This window comes from Haplochromis burtoni, unplaced genomic scaffold (assembly GCF_018398535.1).
Source record: "Haplochromis burtoni strain Fernald_Lab_line unplaced genomic scaffold, NCSU_Asbu1 Contig_76, whole genome shotgun sequence".
NCBI lineage: Eukaryota > Metazoa > Chordata > Actinopteri > Cichliformes > Cichlidae > Haplochromis > Haplochromis burtoni.
The window spans coordinates 1,932,807-1,955,998 of NW_024582437.1; the positions used below are offsets into that span (position 1 = coordinate 1,932,807).

Here is a 23,192-nt window from a genome sequence, read left to right on the forward strand (position 1 = left end):
GGATCCCTGTAGAGTTGGATAATCTTACTGATGCCAGTTTGGCAGAGCTGCAAATGTACCACTGCCTCCTGGTCCAGGTCAGATCACGAAAGTGAGGAAGAAAACAAAATGCCCGTGTGTCTGTTTTCTTTCATTTTTTACCCTCCCTCTGTTCATCATTGAGTGAGCATTTGCTCGCAGATAGGAATCAGTCCGAGCTGCTGGCTTTGTCGACATGTGTCTCTCATTCCTCTGTGGTGCTCTATAGTTCCTCACTGGTGTGAAAGGAAAAGCCTCTTATACTTGCTGCAAGCTCCCACTAGGGCTTCTTTATGGGTTTCACAGTTGTGGTGTTATCAGTTGTGAAAGTTCCAAACATGAAGCAGCCATGTGGTTGGGAAACAGTAGCTACTGGTGACGCAAGGGTGTCCATTACATCATTAACTGCTACGCCATCTGGCAGGCTGGCTGTTGACCTTCGGCATGCTTCTTGTCTCGTTCTAACAGCTCACACTTTCAGCCTGATACAAAGCAAACCAGTCCACTACATCCACCACTCGTTAAATCTGGTGTTGTAAATTTGTTGTGTTGGGAGTGCTTTGAATCATCCACGACAGCCACACTCCAAATAGCTCAGAATGACTATGCATGTGTGAACAGTTTAGCTTGTGCAGTCCCCTCTTGTTTGATTCAGATTTTTTTCTCTCTTCTGTGCTATAGATTTGAACGTGCATATTTTAGATAAGTTACCATTACTTTTGACTTAAAATCTGCGGTTTAAGTTCAATTCTTAGGCTGTATAAGGGATTACAGCCATTTGCTCCTCCGTTAGTCGCAGTGGGAAACAGAAGCTGCTGAAGAGTAAAGCTGATGATGGTACACAGCATCTCAGTTCTCAGGCTACCACCCACCTGGGTCCTGAACCTGTAAGCTGAGCTAGGATGCTCATTAGAAAAGACTCTGTGGACCTCAGATTAGCTCTCAGCACAACTTTATAATAAGGCTTTATATAAGGCTGAAATGGAAAAGACAAACGTGGCAAACTTTTTTTTTTCATATGTGTGTATATATATATATATATGTGTGTGTGTGTGTATATATATCATTGAGAAATTCATGTGTGAATGCAACGCAAGTGATCCTTGCCAGACATTGTTACCTGACTACATAGCCTGTGGCAGTGGGAAATGTCAACAGTCTGAATGCAGTAGAAAATGCTGACACTATAGTAAAACTACTGCAGCAAGAAAACAAAATTAAACAAGCATTATTGGACACAAAGTAATAAAAAAGAAAGAAAGAAAAACTTAAAAGCATAGAGATTAAGGTGGAATGTTTCAGACATGTCGGGGTTGTCAGGTTGCAGGAATGGTTGCCAGTTTAATTGCGCTACCACTGTAAAGCATTGCCATAGAGAGAGAGACAGAGGTTTATATTGTATGGTTTGAGACTTGCAGTATGCAAACTGGTCTGGTCTATTCCAGGAATAACAAAAACTATACTAAAAAAAATCATAAAGAAGCTAGGCCTAAGTCACACAGGCCTAAGGACCAGTTAGCAACCATCTGGAAACCACTGCAGGAAAAATATTTACTCCGTGGAAGATTGTTAGTGATTGCTGGAGGTTTCAGCTACGGTGAAATTGATTGCTCAAGTCCCATTCATGCAGGCCAAGAGACTGATTAGCAAATACCAATCACTAGGGAAAAGTGTATTCCACAACCACTCGGTGAATGGTTTTAGGAGGTTGTTGACATTCGCTAGCATGTAATTGGTCATAAAGAGTTGTAAACAGTGCTGCACTGAGGCCTTAAATAGAATATTATTTATAAATTTTTATAGTTATTATTATTATTATTATTATTATTATTATTTTAGTACATCATTATGCCTGTACGACTTCCATTTATCCTTCTTTCTTTTTAAAACCTGCATTACCTAAAAACATACCTTCGTCTTTGACAGTGCAGTCAGAGACTTGAGTGCTAAGCTAATAATGGCTTATGCTGAGTTGAAGTTCATGTTATGATTTTTTCCCCACATTTTTCAGTGTTCATCCTAATTAAAGGGTTTAACTTAACAGCACATATTTAAAGGGCAGTTGATGGGTACTCTCTAGTTCCTTAGCTATTTGCCTTGACTTGGTTTTACAACACAGACTTGAAACTGCTTAGACTGAAAAACAGTCAAACATGTATGGGAACAGTTAATGTAATTAGCCCTGGCAAAGTACATTTTAAACTCTTTAAAGGGGACCTGTTGTGCTCATTTCCAGTTCCATATTTTATCGTGTGGATTATTACACTAGGGTTGAATAAATGAAAGAACAAAATAATAATTCTTACTTATGCTGTACTCTGCCTTGATAAATCTCCTCGGTTCAGTCAATGTCCAAAAAACAAGCCTTTGAGGTCCCTTCATTTTCTGTGGCAGCTTCCTTTTGATTGCCTGCCTCTGGTAAAGAAAATATGAAAAAGAGGTCCCCTTTGAGACGTGCATATTTGTTTTGCCATGCTAGCTGGGGGTGACAGGTGATGGGTGTGCCTTTCCACATTAATATTTTGTCTTTACAAATGTTAATTTGTTTCTTTGTTGTGCTTTGTGTGTTTTACTGTCTCATTCTTCTTTTAAACTGACTGTTGATGATTTTTCTTTTAAAAAGACTTGAAACTAAAGAATAAGTTCATAAAAATATTGCCACTGAGTTGACTTTTGCCTCCATATTATAAAAAGAATGAAAATGTAAACACCCACAAAGGCACAAATACGTTATTTTTCACATGCGTTGTCCTTCTCTTTACCTCTTTGCTTCTGTTTCCATCTTGCTTTCTTAGACACATCAATTCTGTTCTTGAACTCTGACACACACGCGTTTTGATACCGTTTGGCCTTGTAGCTTAGTGAAACAGAGCTAGAAGAAGGGCTTCTGTTCTACTGATGAGACAGTAATTAGTACTAACTCCTAAGGGAAAGCAGATAGACTTCACATAGCTTGACACTCTTTCACTCTCTTTCTCCGTCTGTCTGTCTGTCTGTCTGTCTGTGTCTTTTCTCTCTCTGGTCCTGCCATTAACAGCAGCAGCATGTCTGTGTCCTCAAAACAAGTACAATCTAGCACATTCAGCTAACTTTGTGTCAGCCTTTGTCAGCTCTGTCAAAACCTCCACTGCATGCATTAATGGAAAGACGAGACAGAATGTGATGGAGAATATATGTACATGCAAATATAAAAGGTACAGAGATGGGGTCAATTTTTAGTTGGTATATTTGTAGAAATATACCAACTGTGTGTTTTCACTGAATTGACTGAAGGAAAACATCTATATAATTTTTGCAGCTCAACCTGCTCTGTTTGGCACCTTCTCTTGACTGCTTCAGTTTGTTTGATTTTAAAAAGAGCACACAGTGAAGGACATTTCCATAGAGATTGTGCATTTTCATTAGCGATTTAGACACTATGGTCATGTGTGTTGCTTTGGTCCATGTGGGGATGGGCACTTGGGTGAAATGGCCAGAAAGATTCTGTTCGCTTCAGCAGTTTTGCTGGAATGATTGAAAGTGTGAAGTGTGTGCGAGGGAGCGCAGCACTGGGAATCTTGTATTGCTGTTTCAGGACTTTTTCAGTGTATAGGAGAAAGTGTTTTAGGAGCCATTTTTTTGATTGACAACGTTTTTGCTGGAACACCCAAGAATTTAATTTTTATTATTTGTATTTTTTTTTTACTACCACTTTAGATGCTTTTGTATGAGTGTGTCAGTGTGTTAGTGTGATTTATTCTGTATGTTTACACATGTGGCTTTGCGACCATATGTAAGTGGATAAACCTGCTGCTGAGTGTTGTGGGATTACCTGTTCAGATTAGCTCAGTTAACTCATTTATAAATGTAAAACCCAAACCTGGGATCTCATCAGCCTTTTAATAGGCTTTGACTTGTTTTTTGTTGTAGGCAGATTATATTTGACCTACCTCAGCCAGTGCATGCCTTTTGATGCCCTTTACATAAGCATTCAAATTTTGTAAGCTTTTTACTGGAAAAGAGAGTTTTACATGTTGCACTGTAGCTTCTGTTTAATTGTTTAGCCATTTGAATTCAGTGTGGTAATGGAGGAAAAACTACTTTACAAAATGCAAATGCGCTACATGACTAAGATTAGCTATGTAGCTTGACAACAAGGTCTGCTTGTTGCATCTTTAGGTATTAGCCAAGATGGTGGTGTAGTCATGTTAACACCAAGGGCTACTCTTTATTTTTTGCATTCTCTTTTGTTATGCTCATTTCCCCATTTAGGCCTTTTTTTTTTTTTTTAGAATTACAAACAATTTTAATCAATACAAAGTTAGCACTCCCAGCTAACTTCCTGCTAGCTTACTTGGCAAATTTTGGCAAGTCTGCTAGCAAACTTGCCAATTTGGTTGCTTACAATGAGCACTAGAAGTTCATGCAGTTTATTAAAAATGTTGTTTATACCCTAAGTTCCCATCTCATGGCTTGGCTAATGAGATTGAGAAAATGTTTTAATTTCAACAGAGGAGATTAGATATTAGCAGAAGGGCAACATGGCTAACAAAGGGAATAAAAAACCCTTCTATTTTGGTCTCTCCAGATATCCGTGGAGTACTACCAGTCAATCTGACTGGTAGTTTCTGGTACAGCCTGACATATATATCTCCAAGTGGATGGAGAACATTGGTACAGTCTGAGGAGGTCAAAAGGGCAGATGGCTGCTGCTCCTACAGCCTGGTTTTAAATGGGAGTTTTTCCTCCCCACTGTCACCAAGTGCTTGCTCATAGGGAGTCATCTAATTGTTAGAGTTTTCTCTTTATTCTTGTAGGGTCTTTACCTTACAACTGTTACTGTTGATGTGATTTGGGGCTATGCAAATTAAATTAAATTGAATTGATGTGACAGACAACAGTGTAAATATGGAGGTATCGAGTATAAAAAATAACCAGTCACATACATCCATTTATTCATGTAGGTGCCAGTGAGGATGGATACAGTAAGTGGTTCATCAAAAAGAACAACTTCAGGGTGATGATGAAGATTTGTGCCCAAGCAGGCCCAGTTAGTCAAAGCTATAAGTAAACTGGGATTACAGGCAGTGGTTTCTTACAGATTTGTTTTGCCCAGTTAAACAGATTCACTAAATTGATTTGGTGTTTAATTCTGCTGAATCATGAGGCATCCCAACCACAAGTCAAAAGTGAAAGCACATCTGAGTTTATGAACCGTGGCTTCCAAGACACGTGTGCTAGAGCTTTAAGCCCTCGTTACAGGGCTTTTAAGAACTAGTTAAATGTAAGATGTCATGTATGCCACCAGACTAAGCAGCTCTCTAAAAATTAATTATGAAATCTAAAGTTGATGATGGGCCAGTGAAATGGAGCTACATTAGAGCTGTTTAATGTTAAATCTTTGCAGCAGGATTCTGGGCCACTTGTGAATGGTCCAGGGGTGTTTTGGTTAAACAGATGCAAAAGGATTTAGTATATGAAAAAGGATGAAAAAGGATTTAGTATATTCTAGATGAAATAAAAGCATTTCCACCTCCGTAAATTCTTATACCCTCTACTTGATTTTTTCCTTTTGTAGCTTGTTACTCGCTGTTTCCTGAGCTCTGGACTCCCGCTGTTCTTCTCCAATATCCCACCATTTAATCCCTTTTTACAGTAGAGACAGCTCTACACTGGGCAAGCAGAGCAATGCTAATAAATTCACCCTTAACAAGATTGCAATTAGCCTATTGATTCTTTCAACCAACTTCCTTGCCGCTGCAAAATTGCCTTGCACAATTACATTTCTGTGACACAGCGCAGTGACAGCTAACCGCCTCAGATTTAAATGTGCTTTGATCCCCTCGCCCTTGGAACGATGAAGGTCACTCATCTTTTCTCTGTCCACTCTCTGCCTTTTCATCCATACACCATGTGAATATAGCAATAACACGTTCCTCTCCTTGTTTGCCCTTCTGCAGACTGAAGAAGAAGTCTCAGTCGGTGGATATTGCCAGTCAAGGTTTCTCCCCGACACTGGTGCCCGCCTCGCCCCTCAACAAGGCTGCGCCATCTGTTGCCAAGACAACCACCGTCCTCGCGGTGCAGGAAAACAACACCACCAACTCCCAGCGCCGCAGCCCCCGATGTGGCGAGCTGAAGAGAGGCTACACCATAGGTAAATGACACAGGGGCTGGGGCTGTGATCCTGTCTCTCTGTGTGCCAGTGGAGAACATTTCGCCTGAATTTGATGTCCAGTTATTACTTGAGTCAACATTAAAATGCACCGTCTGAGCTGCTGACATGCATTTCTCACTCAGTTTAGCTTCCCCTTGTCACCTCTTCAGATGCTCTCCCCATTACACAACTCCTGATTCATTTCCTTCACATAATTTTTAATCATGTGGCTCTGATGAGAGTTGTTCCTGTGATGAATTCTATTTCTGGTGGTGGTGGTGCTGGTGGTGGTGGTGGCTCTGCCTGCTGTGGCTCTTTCTGTGTCAGCCAGTGGGTTGGTACTAGTGCCCTTTAGGGAGCTGACTTTTTGGAGATAATGAAATGAGTGTGAGCTAAACTAATTTCCAAACTGATGAATGCGGTGCATCCTCTGTTCACTTCATTGATGAGATTTACTTCACAAGCTGCTTGGGTTGAGGTTAGAAGGTGGAAGTGTGATCTGCGAGGTATTTCTTGCTGTAGGCCTGTTCTACTTTTATTTCACAGTCCCTTTCACGCTGGCTTTATTTGATTTTTTTCAAATGTGTGCTTTAAAGCAAGTCATACCGAATCCAAATACATTGTTATTGTTGCTTTTGGACTCGATGTTTAATGTAGCAAGCTGATGAAGTTATCTGTAGCTGTGGAATCAGATTTGAAGGAGCAGGAAAAAAAAGTGATGTAAAGCTCCAAATATGTCAGAAGGAATTTCAGAGAAAAGTGTATAAATATATGAACAGGACATTTTAGTTCAATTTAATAATACCGCAATTAAAATGACACAATCCTTGGGTATGTAAATTTCAGTGATATGATGCTATTAAAATACATTAATAAGAAAACAGGAAGTAGCAATAAGATGGCTACTGCTACCTTTAACAGCAAGTAGCCTTCTGGACAACAACTATTATACAATACAACAGAGAATTTCTCCAGAATATCACTTTTTATATAATGGACTGTATGGTGTGGTCAGTATTATTAGCCCCCTGAAAAACTGAGCGTTTTATTGAGCCAGAGCACAAACCACTGATGTGCAAAGATAACTTACTTTAAAATAGGATTATCTTCCAATTAGCATACAGTATAAAAACTTCAGCAAAGGTTCGAGCTGTCACTCTAGAAATCATCAAGGCAAAAACTAAAGAAATCAGTTTAGATTTGAGAAAACAAATTGTTGATACTCACAAAGCAGGAGATGGATATACAGAGTTATCACAGTGCTTCTAAGTGTCAAAAACTGGAGTAAGATATATCATCAAGAGAGCCACATAGTCCAGAACAAGCCTGGCAGAGGTAGGATGCCAAAGACTTCAAAGACTCTGTAAGGAAAACTGATGAGAGATGTGTCTAAACAACTGCCAACACAAGAATGAATGACTTAGCCAAGTCGGGAATTGTAGTCGGGAATTAAGAAGACAATAAAATGCTGCACAGGAAGGGTCTCTGAGGTAGGAGACCAGGAAAACCTCAATTTCTGTAGAAGAGACACCTACAAGCCAGAGTGAAGTACGCTAAGGACAACCTGGAGAAAGATTATGCTTACTGGAATGCGTCCTCTGGACAGATGACATGAAACTAGATCTCTTTGGTCATAGAAACCAAGCAGTCAGCACCAAAATTGGGTCGTTGCTGTGAGCGACTTGTGTTGTGTGCTTGACAACAACCAACAAAACATATGTCGCTCCTGGACAGGAGCTACCTCTAGAAGACCAAAGTGAACATTACTGGCTGGCCTGCACAAAGCCCTGACTTGAATTCAAATGAAAATCTGTGGGGTGAATTGAAGACCAAGGTTCATGCCAGTAGACGCTTTAGAAATTCTCAAAAGTAGAATGTGCTGGGATTGCTCAGGAGGCAAGCGTGAGACTACATCAAATGACTTCAGGCTGTTATCCAGAAAAAAGGATACACAGCTGAGGCTAATAATTCTGTTCTCATCTGTAGGAGTAGGGAGTAGTGAAGGAGTGAATGATTTGGGATAAGGTAAAAGGTCACTGTGACCTCACACAGTTTTGCACATTCATTAGCTGGTTGTAACAAACTTTCACAGAAACATTTATGCAGCTACAACATTTTATAGCCAAAACAGAAAAGATCAAATCTAGACAAACATGGATGTAAATTGCACCAAGCAAAGGCATACAACTGTACGATGGCAATTCTAGTCTGATGCCCTTGCAGCTCTATTATTAGAGTTCTTGGTACATTTGAATTTCACTTCATGGCTGAGCATACAGTCTGATTAATCATGTAAATCAGTGCAGCAGCGGTGGCTGTTCTGCAGGGAGAGGACAGCTTTAGAGCTGAGTTGCTGCAGGACCGTGCCACTTTAGGGTCGCAGTGCCCCACTGAGCAGGCACGATTTGGCTCAAGGTGTGCCGCTCTACTGGTGCCACACCAGTGAACTTTCTATAGTGATTACACATCGACGCCGCTGCTTTAAGCAGGGCATTGAGCGAAGAACGGACTGATCCATCAGCTCAGTCGGCAATAATCAATAGAGGAAATTGTGGGATAAAAGCTTGGCCACACAGGTGGACTGGCTGTTGACAGTTCGGCCCGCTCTTGTCATCCATTACCAATTCAATGGCAGCTGCTGGCTCTTTGTAAAAGCACAGGGTCGGAAGTCACAGTCATTCAACCATAAAATGAAATGCGACCGTGACTTATTGTGCTTTTACGGCTTTTAACTACAAAGTAACAAATTGTACAAGGTTCCAAAGCATGAGTCATAGCAGTTAATCATTTGCTCTGGCTAGCGTTGTCCTAGATAAACCACAATTAGATCAAGGCCCGACTTTTCACATGACTACAGAAATACTGCATCTGCCAGTTATTTACACGGCTGGATCACATAATGAGACATTGATGAGCGACTGTCCCATCTCTCTATTTCTTATCGCGATTGGATGTGGAGCCCTGGGGCATTTTTAAACCCAGGCCAGGCTGCTCCTGCAGGGATGATCATGCTAATTTATTCTAATGGGATAGCAATAATGTGGCAGGCCACTCGCTGCGCTTGTCTGCCAAGCTTCAGACAGACCTGTCATTAGAGGCACATAGCAGATTCACAACAGACGTTTTAATAACCCAGCCAATGAGCCTCCTACCAAGGCGACGCCACCTCCGAGGGTAAGTGTTGATGGTGTTCTTCAATTAAAAGTGCTACAGTCACTGCTGCATCCTGTAACTCAGAACGAGAAGAGAGCGAGCAGCATCCAGACATGACGTTGATGAGGATCAGCCATTGCTCAGACTGCTCATTTCATTACATGATTTGCTCAAGAAGAATTGATGGATAACTGTATAACTCTACATACATGCTGAAGGAGAAAAAAGGGTGTAACCAGAACAAAAAGAGAATAAAGAAGTAAAGACAAGGAAATAAGAAGAGAAAAGGGAAAATGAGAGGGGAATACACAGAGAAAAGAGAGGCTGTGGAAGAGAGAAGTGGCAAAAGTAGGAAAGGAGTGTGAGGGGAAAAGAAGAGAAGTGAGGAAAAAGAAAGGAATGGAATGTGGAAAACGGGTAGAGGCAAATGGGAGTAAAGGAAAGGAAAACACTGAAAGGGAGAAAGAAGTTAAAGGAGAGAAACTATGGGTAAACAATAGAAAAGAAAAATGAAAAGAAAGGAAATGAACAGGTTTTACAGGAGAATAAATAGGGAAGGAGAGAAGAGTGATGGAAGAGAAGACTAAGGAAATTTGACACGAACAAAGAATGAATGGGGAAATGAAAAATGAAAGGAAAGAGAGAAGGTAGGAGAAAACAAAGAAACGGCTAATGAAGGAAGGGGGAAGTGGAAGGGAGGAAAATATAAGATGTGAAAGGGGTAAGCTAAGCAAAGAGACGACTGAGGAGGAAATTTAAAGAAGGGAAAAGGGGGGGAAAGAAGGCAAAGGAAACAAGATAAAAGGAAGTGAAAGGAGGAGAAATGATTGGCGCTATATAACGAAGGAAAGTAAAACTAAAGAGAGGGAACAAGTGGAAAGATTGGCAATAGAGAGGAAATGAAAGGAGAAAAAAAAGGAGAGGCAAAGGAAAGATTCTTGAGGGAACGACACTTGACACCAGCTCTCCCCAGAGTCCCGGCTTCTCCGTCTGACAGCCTCCTAGTCCTACTGCCACGTCTGACCTTTACATCATTATAGCCAGCCTCAAGCCTGCACTCCAGAGCCTGGCGAGAGAATGCCAAACAGGAGATGAACCTTGTGTCCCCGCGACTGTATACTCATTAAGGATGACTTACCGTGTTCCTGCCTACAACAAGCGCATGCGAAAACTGCTTCATCATACTGTGCTCTCATTGCCGTACAAGTGCTCTTCAATCTCTTTATTCTCCGGGGCTGACTCATGCTCTCCGTGCCTATATGGAAGCACACATGGGTCTGACTCTGCCTATGTTTGTGTACAGTCTCAAGTTAAATATGGAGACGGATTATGGCTATAAGGCATCTTTGTATGGACGCAAAGGCAGAGCCCTGCACAGCATGTCACCGCACCTAATGGCTTCTAAGAGGAGAGCTGGATCCCCCCATTCCTGTTATTTCTGCTCTTTCTACCATTTTATTCCCCAGTGTCTCCTCTGCTTTCCCGCCTTTTCCAACCACCCCCCATGTCTCACTCTCTCTGTCTTCACAGTCTCTACCTTGTTATGCTCTAATGTATTTCCTGTGTTTCTGACCGGGGGGTACCGGCAGAAGGGTAATCTGTCTCAAAGACAGACGGACAGCTCCACAACAGAATTCTACAAACTGTGGCACCAACCGCCGCTGAAGTGCTGGAGAGGGACATTTTATCACGTTACGATCTAGTCTGGCTTAATTTCTCAACTGAGACAGCTAAACTTATGCTCATGCACATATAAGCACATATGAGCAGACCATTGCCTACAATGGTTAAAACCGGACCTGTTCATAGAGGGTATGCAACTTTGTTAAAAGCAAAAATTATCATCAGTGTTTTCTAAATTTACAATTGAATCTTTACATTTGTTTTTGGTTTAAGTGTGCTAAGTTGTAAACTAGTTTTCTATTGATTATTGATGGGGAACAATCAGACTATCACAGCAGTCAGTCAGAGCCTGTTTCTGAATTCCCATCAGGATCCATCATGAATAATTTCCTTTTAAACAAGGTAAACTGTGTGAAATTATTCGAATGCTGCTGTGCACACCTCGATGAGCACTAGCGGCTTGCAGGCAGAAGCAGAGGCCCGACTTTGCCAAGCATAGCATTGTATCGAGGGGAGCTGACAGAGGAAATGCTAATAAACAAGGCGGGTGTGTACGTGGCGGCGTAACCTAACACCCCGAGAGCGGCGGACCCTGCCACCGCCACCTTCTGACTGATTATTCACCTGTTAGTTATTCATTGGATTCTCACTGGAGGGTCGAAGAGGGGGAGGAGTTGGTGTAGCGGTCAGAATATCATTAGCAGCTATTCACAAGATCGAAGGAAGTGTCGGGTTGAGCGTTGGAGCTGGTGTCCTGTTGCTCCTTTACTACTTGTGCTTGATTTTGTGTGTAAAGCCATCGCTACAGCAGTTGTCCTTGAAAATAGTACAGTTTTCCCCCAGTCCCCAGCAGCAGCAGCATAGTCACAGCATGATGTAGCAGGAGGAGCTAATCACTACAGCGGCTGACAGTTACAGCCAGCGCCGCGAGTGCTATACTTGTGTCACTCTTGGTTTCTGTATTTGATGTAATTGTCTCAGGTGGCACATCTCTTGTGTTTACACATCCGGACTGTAGCCAGGGGTGGCAATTACACACAAGGCTCTTTAAGACATCCCCTCTGCTCTTTTTCTAGTAAAATGGGACAAACTTGAATTTCTGAAACTAGAAAAGAGAGATAAAAGAGATGAAAGCAGTGTAGTGGAGCATTCAGTTTCATTTGCAAATTGAGTAATGGGGAACTCCCAAGATTGTGCAGTCCAAAGTTCAAACTTGTAGTCTCAGACATGCAGTGGTAGACAGGAAAGCTGGCAGTGCGGCAAAGAGTCCAAATAGAGACAAGACAAAAGACAAAGCTCCTTAGGTAGAGTGGTTGCCCCATGATCGGAAAGTCGGGGGTTCGAATCCATTGAAAGGCTACCGTAAGGTACTGTCTCTACACACTGCTCCCTGGACGCTGCATTTGGTGGATGGCGATCGCTTCACTGGGTGAATGGGTTAAATACAAAGGAATAATTTCCCTACAGGGACTAACAAATTATTATTATTGTTATGTGGAATGTTGGAAAGCTTGACTGACAAGAACAAGATGACAGAGAACAATGGGAACAAGGGACTATATGTGTTACTGGTGGGTGATTAACTGATTAAAACTGCGTAAAAAGTTAGCCGTTTTCCTTTGTCTTTTTGTCTTTGCTCTTACCAGCTACAGCCACTGCTGAGTCCACGAGGAATTCAAAATTCCATAATCCCCACTTGCCCCTGGGATGCATTGATGCATGTTTTGTTGCTCCTATTATGCTCCATAGTAGTGAAACATCTGGATCTAAAGTTGTTGTTTTTTTGACCAGTTCAATTTTCATTCCTGTTTTATTTATATAGTACAATCACAACAATAGTCCCCTGAAGTTGCTCTATATGTATGGGAAATACCCAACAATAATACAGATTAAAACCCCAACAATCAAATCAATGTGAGCAAGCACTTGGCAACAGTGGGAAAGAAAAACTCCCTTTTAACAGGAAGAAACCTCTGGCAGAGCCAGGCTCAGGGAGGGACAGCAATCTGCCACGGCCTGTTGGGGGTGAGGGGGAGGGAGACAGGATGAAAAAAAGCGTCCATTACAACCAGAGAAGATACTAAGACTTGGTATCAGGGCTGATCCAGAAACATTTTTATGGATCATTAGCCGCGAAGGAAGGGAATAAGAGTCTCATCCTTCCCACAATGCACTGTGCTGTGTTACAAACCTTTGCCTTCTGGTGTTGCTGCTCGCTGCCTTAATGACAGACATGAGAGTGCTTGAGAGTGAAAATGACTTTGAGAAAATCTGCAGAATTAGATTATCTGAGCTGCTTATGATACCAAAAACTAATATTTCTCCTCTGTTTTTGTCATCAGGAAAGATCAGAGTAAATATATTTTCAGGACGCTGCTTCTTATCACCATGTAAAACCCAGCGTTTCTATGGTCACATCGTTTCCAACAGTCGAGAGGTGAAGATCTTAGATGCAGGAGGATAACTTTTATTGTGTCAAATGATATGCCAGTATAGGTACTCCTTTTATTTACCTGCTTTAATATGTTCACCACCAGGGGGTAGCGTGTTTCCAGAAAGTTTTTAGTGCAGTCAGAAGTAAGTTTGCAGTTTATAGTCCATTTTTCTAAATACCTGGACTTCTACATTAGCAACAGTGCTTTCTTTGCATCCAGCGATTTTTCTTCTTCTTCACATGTTGTACTCAGATTGTCCCCTCTAAGCTTCCTCCTGGATCTCGGTACTTCCAGGAGTAGCTGGTCAGCTGACCTAAAAGACCAACAGGGTGTGTAGGGACGAAGAAGCCCTACACACCAGAAGAGAGGTAAAGCAGGGCAAGATTGGGAAAGTATTAAAAAACAAACATAAGAATTTTAAAATAAACTCTAAAAGACACAGACAGCCAGTGCAGTGAGGCCAGCACAGGGATTATATGCTGTCTTGTATGAGTTCCTGTTAGCAGTTGTGCAGCAGCATCTTGAACCAGCTGCAGATGTGAGATCAACGACTGACTGACTCCCACTGACTCTGCGTTTCTTCCACTGGGTCTCACATTTTTTTTAATCCACACAGCTTTTATATTTGTGAAAAAAAAGATAAAAAGTGAGCATAGTTAGTGAGTACAGTGTGGTTCATGTGTCAGACATGTAATTTTTACTAAAAAGGTGCAATTTTGAGTCCCTGCTTTCAAATAATTGCCTAATGGCCACTTATTCCGTTTTAGGTGAGTAAGAGGTGACTTCAGACTCACTGTTTTTGACATGAATGTGTTCAGTGCAAATGGACATTAGGTATGATGTAAACTTCAGCTGTTTGTCATATATCTGTCTGATATACATTTCTGTAAAGATTAGGTTGATATAACCATTCTATTAGTTTGCTGTAGAACTCCAGACATAGTATTTGTGGTCTGGAAAGAGAGTTTGGCAACATTTGTTTTATTAGAATTGCATTTCATAAAGATGAGTCAAACTTTAAACCAGACAAATGAAAATATCCTGCTTACTCACTGCTGAGCTGTTATTACAGACCATGTATGATCCAGACTATAAGGGCAAAGGAGGACTCTTCTGCTATGAAATCCACCTTAAGTGTAAGTTGCCACTATGCTTTGCATCAGTATCGAACCTTTATATGTTCTCCCCTGAGTGAATAAGAACGACAGAGGGATTGGATGAACGTTTGTCAGAGAGAATAACCGTTAAAATGAGAAGGGAGAGAGGGAGAGTAAGAGCCATCGGTCACGCTCTGGCAGCAGCACCCACAGCCATGCCAGGGTGCTTTTGCCAGCGGTGCTGCTTGTGTGCGCTGAGATAAGCTCAAGCCTTCCTGCCTTGGCGGTATAGGCCGGTCACGTAGAACCAGAAGGCAGCTTAGCCCCACTGCAAATCCAGTGAAGTGTCTTACTTTCACTTCCTCCCACACAGCCTCGTTCTCTGCCTTTTTCAGGGTTTCAAGCTTTCTCTCTCCTCAGCATCTCCCAACTCTTGTTTGACACTGCATGTTCACTATAGAGATCGGTGTTTATCCTTCCTAGGAACCACTAACTTAGCAGAAACATGGAAGAGGTGGAAAGATGTGAGTCATGCAGATGTTTGGTGTGGAACTACAGCTGGCATATTCAGAGATTTCAGGTTTGAGACTGTTGGCTGGGTAAAAGAAGTCATTTAAATAAACAGGAGATGAATTCTTATTTTTTTTTAGCCATGTTCAATATGAAGATCTCTTAAAAGGCTAGTAAAGCTAGATATACAGGTGAAGACAAAATTCTACCACCTATGAAACTGAAAGTTTCTCTCAAAATTTTGTGCGCAGTCAGGGGTTAAAATGGGATTCAGCAGGTGGGGGAATCCTAAAATCAGTTGTAGTTGCTCAGCATGGTAGAGGATCACAACTCACAATAATTTAAATTAAGAGCTGGCAGTGATCAGCTGACCTGCGGCTCTTTGTGGATGTACACAACTGCAAACGAACCTGTTTATCCTGCACTAATATATGAATGTACATGAAAAATGTCACATGTACAGACCCAATATCTGATTTACAAACACGAGGACTTACATGTAAGCTTTACATATCCAGTTTATGGAATACCACTGAGAGAGTCCTTACCTTTAAATCTAACCTCTCTTCTTCCTCTCCTGTCCTGTCTTCCTTACTTTTCTCCATCTCTGAGTGAAGTTGGCTCTATGTCTTTTCTCCTCCTGTGAAATACAGCAACTGGACTTTAAGCTAGCAACACACTGTGTGACAAACTGCACACAAACAGTTTGTGTGTTTGCTGATGTTTGTTAAGCTGATAGAAACGTTGCATTTGAAATTACCTGCCACATAAAAAGTATTGCTCCCTTTATGCTCACTCGTCTTGTTCTAGCGAGATGCTGAAGTATGCGACCGCAGCTTGTGGACACTTGCAATCATTCCTGTGCTCTGCCAAAAAGTAAAAACACCAGCCTACTTTAACTTCTGACTTTGGCACACGGTTTTGCATCTTTCATATCTTTTTGTGCGACGCAAACAGGATTGCCTCTTATCCTTTAATGTTTAGGCTCAAATTGGTTCGATGTTTGATGGCCTGCAGTGAAACCTAAAGTAACAACCCAGTTTTGAAAATGTAAGAAGTAGAAAGTACCGATATTTATTTAAAAATGTCAGGACTAAATGTAAAAAGTTGTCAGACAATAAATACTCGAGTAAAGTCCAGATACCTGAAATTTCTATTTAAGTACAGTAACAAGGTATTTGTACTTCATTATTTACCACCTCTGACAATAATAGACTTATTAAACAAAAAAAACCAAAAAAAAATGACCAAGATCAGTATTATTAGCTGGAAAAAAACTGAAAATTTCTTAACCATAGCACAAACCACTGCTGTGCAATGATGTGCTTTAACTCTGTAACACTCAAAGCTTGTAAAATCAAGTTAAAACTTGTGATTTTCTTCCAATTTTACACCCAGTATTAAAACCTCAAGAGTTTGACCTGTCAGAAGCTACTAAAAACTAAAGAAGTTAGCTTAGACATGAGAAAAAGACTTGTGGATGCTCACAAAGTAGAAGGTGGATATATAAAGTTGTCACAGTTTTTCCAAATGTCAAGAACTGGACTGAGATGTATCATCAACAATTTAAAGAGAGCCACACAGTACAGAACAAGCCTGGCAGAAGTAGGAAGCCTTCAAAGACTGTAAAGCAAACTAGTGAGAGATGTGTCTGAAGACCCCAGAACAACTGCCAAGATATAAATACAAGTCAAGAGTCAATAAGAGTCGACAGTCTTGACTTGGCTGACTGTGAACCTGCAGACTGAAGTATGCTAAGGACAACCAGAAGAAAGACTATCCATACTAGAATTGTGTCCTTTGGTCAGATGAGACAAAACTAGAACTTTGGCCAGAGAGAGCTAATGTTAGAAGACAGAAGGGAGAGGAGTACCACCCAAAGAACACCCTCCCGACAGTGAAACAAGGAGGTGGCAGTATCTTGCTGCTTCAGTGCATCTGGAACTGGGAATTTCAATTTCAATTCCTTCAAGTTGGAAGGAATAATATGTGAAGATTTTGAAAGAAAACCTCAAGTAGTCAACAGCAAAACTGGATCCCTAAAACATGCGTTGCTCCTTGAGAAGAACTACCTCTAACTCTGACTTTAATACCACTGAAAATCTGTGGAATGAACTGAAGACTAAGAACAAGCCAGAAGACCGTCGAATCTGCAAGAGACTGAGAGATTAGCCAAAGAAGAATCGGCTGGGATTGCTCAGGAAACTACAACAAACGACTGCAGGCACAACTGACACAACAAGACATAATGTGGATTGCACAACACTGGACATTATATTTCTTTATTTCCAGTTAATACTTGTACAGCTGCTGTTATTGTGTATATATTTATTTATATTTCTTCATACATTCTTATATAGTTCTATATTGTGTATTTTGTTGCACAGTTATTTTATTTTCAACTTTATATATATATTTTATCTTATTCTTTCCCAGTTAAATTTACCCTTCATTCTAATTTGTGTTGTACAGTTATTTCATTTTTAACCTTAATTTATATTTTATTCCTTCCTAGTTAAATTTACCCTTTTTAATTTTTCATATTTATTTCCTATCTTATTCATAGCCTTTTCCTTTTTTGTTTTCTTTAGGTCACGAGCAGTTGTCCAAGCATTTCACTACATATCGTACTGTGTATGACTGTGTACGTGACAAATAAAATTTGAATTTGAATTTGAATTTGAACTGACTATTCATCAGGTGGTAATAATTCTGTCCTCATCTGCATTGTCTTCAGAGAGATATGTTTAGATATACTATATTCAGTGTTAAAATAGAGTTTATTATCAAAGCCATTGTTAAAAGCAGAGCTCTGTGCAGGTAACCTGATTAAGTCCTAACTCTGACAGCAACACAACTACACAGACACACACACACACACACACACACACACACACACACACACACACAACACACACACACACACACACACACACACACACACACACACACACACACACACACACACACACAGCAGTCTTTGCATACACACTAGGGGTTAAGGCAGTTTGGGTAATATTGTACAAGAACTTTGACAGTTAATCCGGTGAAAGCAGCTGTGCCTACAGGGTAGCACAGTCTACACTGCATGTTGATAAGAAAAGCCTCACAACAGCATGCCCAAAGGGCTGCATTTATACTGAGCAGCACCAGAAGCAGTCAAATCACACTGTTCTCGCAAACCTTAATTGGGATATCTGATACTTGTGGATGGGCTTTTTTTCTGTCTGTAAACAACAAAGCAGTGATTAGTTTTATTCAGGTACTGCTTGTAATAGCACCTGCAGTGTTTTTAGTTTGATGTAGACGTATCACGATGTGCGTCCATGCACTTTGAGGCCGTGCACAAGAAGTGTTTACATGCATGTACATACCTGATTTGATATATCCGCACTGCAATATGAGAGAGGTGGACAGACACATGCACCTCAGACCTGCACAGACACCCAGGAGGCCTCAGGAACCATTTTTACAAAGGTTAATAGTATGCTTTAGTCATCCCCAGACAGCAAGGGAGCCGCTTTGATGTTAACTTGGTTACAGGGAGGGAATGTCACCTCTGTTTTACCAGGTTTTGACTTTTTACTTGTGCTTATTATTCTCGGAGCACTCCCCACGTTCTTATCCAGACCAGACTAGCTGCTCTGCGCATTTAATCACATCCCATTGGTGCCCTCTAAACTTCCTCTTTGTATCATGATTATAAACAATAGGAGTTAAAAGGTGACCTGAATGCAAATGACATTTTCTGTATTGAAACGGTTGGTCCTATTGCAAAGCCAGACGAAGCAGCTCACAACCAAATTTATGCAGGCATTGAACATCTCTGGTTCCATCAATATTACACTAATTAGGCTGCATCCAGAGTGAATTAAGGTGAACATCCATTTAGCCAAACGCCATGTTTATAGAAGAGGAGGTATTGTTACACCTGTAGTTTAAAGAGGAGTTGCAGCTGCTGCTGCATGCAAATGCTATGAAACCTGTTTGCTGTGGACAGACTTGTGTATGCAGGACAGACATGCAACTAAGAGGATAAGAGGTTCACTTCTCCTTAGACTGTCTCAATGTTACATGGATCACAATGATGTTAGCCCTGTCGCAAATGGCCTTTAATATATTTGTCTGACATTTGTCATTCCTGAATGACGCGTGCACTCCCTAAATCAGTTCTGTGCACCTTTTATGCCCTTAGTTTTTCATAAGGAAATGATATGAGATTAACTTCAAACAGACCTTCACATTCCCCTGTTTCAAGGACACTTAATGTAGATTTGTATCCACAGCATAGTATGCTGTCATATGTATGACTCAACACTGTGTGGATCTAAATCGCTGCACTGAATCACATCTTGGCCAGCAGCAAAAGCCACAGAGATTTGTAGCCACCAAGGCCGTTGTTAGGTTGTTTTTTTTTTTCCCCTTCTCCTTTTTTTTCCACTTTGACTGAAACAAAAACATTAATGTTTTCTTCTGGAGTGAAAGAAAGCAGTGCAAGGAAAAGAGGCTGAATTTACTGCAGCACCACTGTAAAAGATCTATGGGTCGGATTTATTGGCCTGCCGGTGTAATTACGTTGACCGGGGAGTCTCTTGGTGGCCCTCTTCTCGTTGGGCTCAATTTATAAATGCCACAGAGGCAGTAATCCCACTGTTTCCCCACTTAGTTTGGAAAGGGCTGTAGCCATCCTCTGGCTAGGATTGATTACATATAGCTCAAAGGAAGAGTAAGCAGTTTTCCACTGTCGAACGCCAAGACCGGCCCCAGCTATTGATTCATTTTACAGCGGAGGGAAAATAAGATCTGCCACTTCGCATAACGGTTGATATTTGTTTCTCTTTGCTCATGAATTTATGGGCTCCCGTTGTTTAAGAACGGCTCTATTTCCCCAGTATCTAATGTACATACTAAAAACAGAAGAAACCCTGCTTATGCGACGGCAGGCGCTGTAAAGCATTATTACTCAGTGCCTTTAAGGAGTCGATAAATCTCACAGTTATGGATGATATTTATGGAAAAAGTAACCGAATTTACAGCAGCACTGGAATCAGATTGCTCGTACGAAACACTACAAGTTGTGTTAATGTAGATCCTTAATGATATACAACTGTTTGATCTGTGTCTTGCATTGTTCATTGCTAATCTTTTTCAGACATTTTCTAATTTTGATGCAGCTGAAAATGGTTATTATTATTATCATCATCATCAGTGATGATAATAATAATGATGATGATAATAATAATAATAATAATAATGATAATAATAATGATAATAATAATGATACAACTTTGCTGTCATCCCAATTGTTTTGTTTTTAGACATTATTCATGCAATAAGCACTCAGCAGAATAATGTTCATTGTTACTGCCCGACTCCACCTTTCCTACACTGAAATCAGATTTTGTGCTAACTTATTAGGGGATTTACGTGAAGTACAGTGGTAGTAAATCTGTTTGTACTCATTTTAAATTGGTATTGTTGAATTCTACTGCACTGTTTACGCTTTACTATCCAGTTTCATATATTGTCATAACTTTCCAATCAGCTCAAATGTCGTGTTTGATTGGAGGAATTCCAGGGTTACAATGTTATTATGGAAAAAACATATCAAATGGATAATGAATATTTGCTAATGTTTGGTGAAGTACAAGATGAGAAGTATTTTTTTTCCCATATTTTTATGGCTGTGTTACTTCAGAGTGAGCAATCACTTTAATTTTTGTAGCATCCATTGTACTTGTGGCTTTTATCCCATCAGTGGATATAATGACAAGAGATGGGAAAATTTGGCTGAGCAATCAACGGCTAGAATCGCGACTCATCCACATCCACCTTGAGCTCTTCTTCCTGGCCTGATTAGAATGTGGAATACTTTATATTATAAATGCTTCTGGGGCCATGTTTGCCATGTACTGGTTTATTCAAGAGGAAGAATAGCTGGGGGACAGGATTTAGTCGGCCAGCATAGTGCGCTGCCTTTTCGCCACACGGGTCATTGCTCTGGACATTTGCTGGATGGCAGGGTTCTGGAAAACTGCCACAGAGACGTGAAGCAGCAGAAGTTACATACATCAAGTTTGAGCTCTACAAGTATTGGTACAGCAGGGGAAAACACACAGCCATCAAAGGACAAAGTCGTTATGAAAATGGGCTTTAAAATTGCTCTTCTTGGTTTTGATTCAGTTGAATTCCTATCGGTTATTTAGGAGAAGTGAGTTGTCTTTGGTTTCGCTACTGACTTATCTGAAATCTATTTTTGCCTTTGCAATTTATTTTACTTTGTAATGCATTTTGTAACTACCCCAAAATATGATTGAATGATGAAGACAAAACAATAAAACCACAGTGGATGCTTGGTCAATGCTGAATGCCTCAGTGCTTAGGTGCAATATCGGTCTTTAGACACAACAAAGCAGTGTAAAGTAAAATAAAGTAAAATTTACCCAGAGCTATGTGTTGCAAAGCTGTTATATTATATGTCCAAGCAAACAAATGGAGCATAGACACAGCTGGTCAGCTCAGGTCTCACGTAAAGAAATGACCTTTTCTCACAGTGTTGCCCTACAGAGGTCCGGCTCCAGCTCACGCATCTTTAGCCACGGTTCACCAACAGCATTCTTTATGTTGGTGTTTGTCACAGCTAGACTTTTACAAAAAAAGTCAATGGTCTCTTCAAAAAAGGGAAATAGTTACCCCTCTTGTTTAAAAGTTCCTCTCTTGGTGGTCACCGTGCTACTTTCTAAGGGATTTTTTTACTTTACAGCTGTAGCTGTTTACAGTGCCACGCACTACACATTTTGTAGGAAGCATGACGTTTGTGCCACTGGGCTACATCCATTTATCAGAGAAATGTGTGATTTGTGCAAACAATACGCGTCAAATTCTAGATCCACAGTCTGGTTGTTGTAAGCTAAAGTTGCTAGGGAAAAAGCTAGCATAGCTTTGTTCAAAGAAATCAACCAACATTTTCTAAAGCTAAGGTTCATTCTGCTCATTTAAGCAGGACATCAGTTAAAAAGATCTTTAAGGAGAGTAACTTACCTTTTAAAAGATCTCAGCAGTCTTTAGACTAAGCTAAGCTAACACATCCCAGCTTTAGCGCCATCTAGGTCGACCTTTTAGCTCTGAGCGAGAAATCGAATTAATTTATTTTACAAAACGTTCCAAAACATTTCCAACTCAATTTATTTCTCATTTCATTTTTACCCCTGCAGTTTTTATTCTCACACTCAACCTCTTTGTGTCTTTAAAAGGCTATTCAACTTTACTCTTTAAATGAAAGAAAATCACTTATCAAAGTCAGATTATCATCACCTTTTTCAGTGACAGTAAGAAAAGCCTTTCAGATGATTTTTGATTAGTTCTGTAGGATATTTATTTTTAAAAGATTAACAGATTTATATCTACATGAAATTAACATTCACTTAGCAACATCATAAGCTGCGTATCGATAGACTGACACCATAGTTAACTTAAATGTGTTTCATTAACCGAGCCGGAGTGATTCATTAACGAGTTCCTCCCTGCGCAGTTAATTACGTCGTCACTGGGTCCTAATTCACTCATGTAACTACTGTGGACTCATCCAAAAGGTTGCATCCATTTAACCACGCTAACATCTCGCACCTCGAGTGATGCAATATGCCCCCGGCTCGTAACTTCCCCAACAAATTATCCATGTACTGCATCTCCTGGTGGGGAGAGATTCATTATCCAATTTAGCGTACTCGTGGAACAAGTGATATCAGGTGATAGATGAAAAGAGCCTGGGATGACGACAGTTTTACAGCAGACGGAGAGAGCGCGCAGAGGCTCTTAGCATCTTTGTCGGATTTAAGATGTCCATTTGGCTCTTAATTCCCCCCAAACCGCCCCCCATCCCACAGCCCTTTGCTGTATCTCGTCACAGAGTCTAATGCCCGTCCAGGGTGAAGAGGCTTATGTAGAGGATTCTTTGTGCTTTTGTGCTTTGGCTGAAAGCTGAATGATTCATGTTAGGCTAATGATGAAATTTATGACTGCGTCTGCGTTTAAAAGAAAGCAATTAACTCCTGAAGAGTTCAGCTTGGATAATAAAGTGGACGCAGACATAACAGAGCATTTGTTTATGTGCCTCGGTGTTGTAGCACCGCTTTTCTGCCTCCCTGTCAGGTTTATTGTGGACTCAACCTTCAGTGCAAGGCTGGGCTTTATTATTTTAATAAATTGCCTTGTATGAAG

At 40.7% G+C, this 23,192-nt stretch overlaps 1 protein-coding gene across 4 annotated transcripts in view; it reads left to right on the plus strand.

Moving 5' to 3' along the window:
• The window catches only part of oxr1a (oxidation resistance 1a), a 169,062-nt gene that overhangs the window by 72,367 nt on the left and 73,503 nt on the right, over window positions 1–23,192 (plus strand). For all 4 annotated transcript variants that reach the window (XM_014334212.2, XM_042221897.1, XM_014334211.1 and 1 more), the window contains one exon: window positions 5,958–6,154. In XM_014334212.2, coding sequence (XP_014189698.1) covers window positions 5,958–6,154 — 197 coding nt within the window. The remainder of the gene's footprint in view (window positions 1–5,957; window positions 6,155–23,192) is intronic.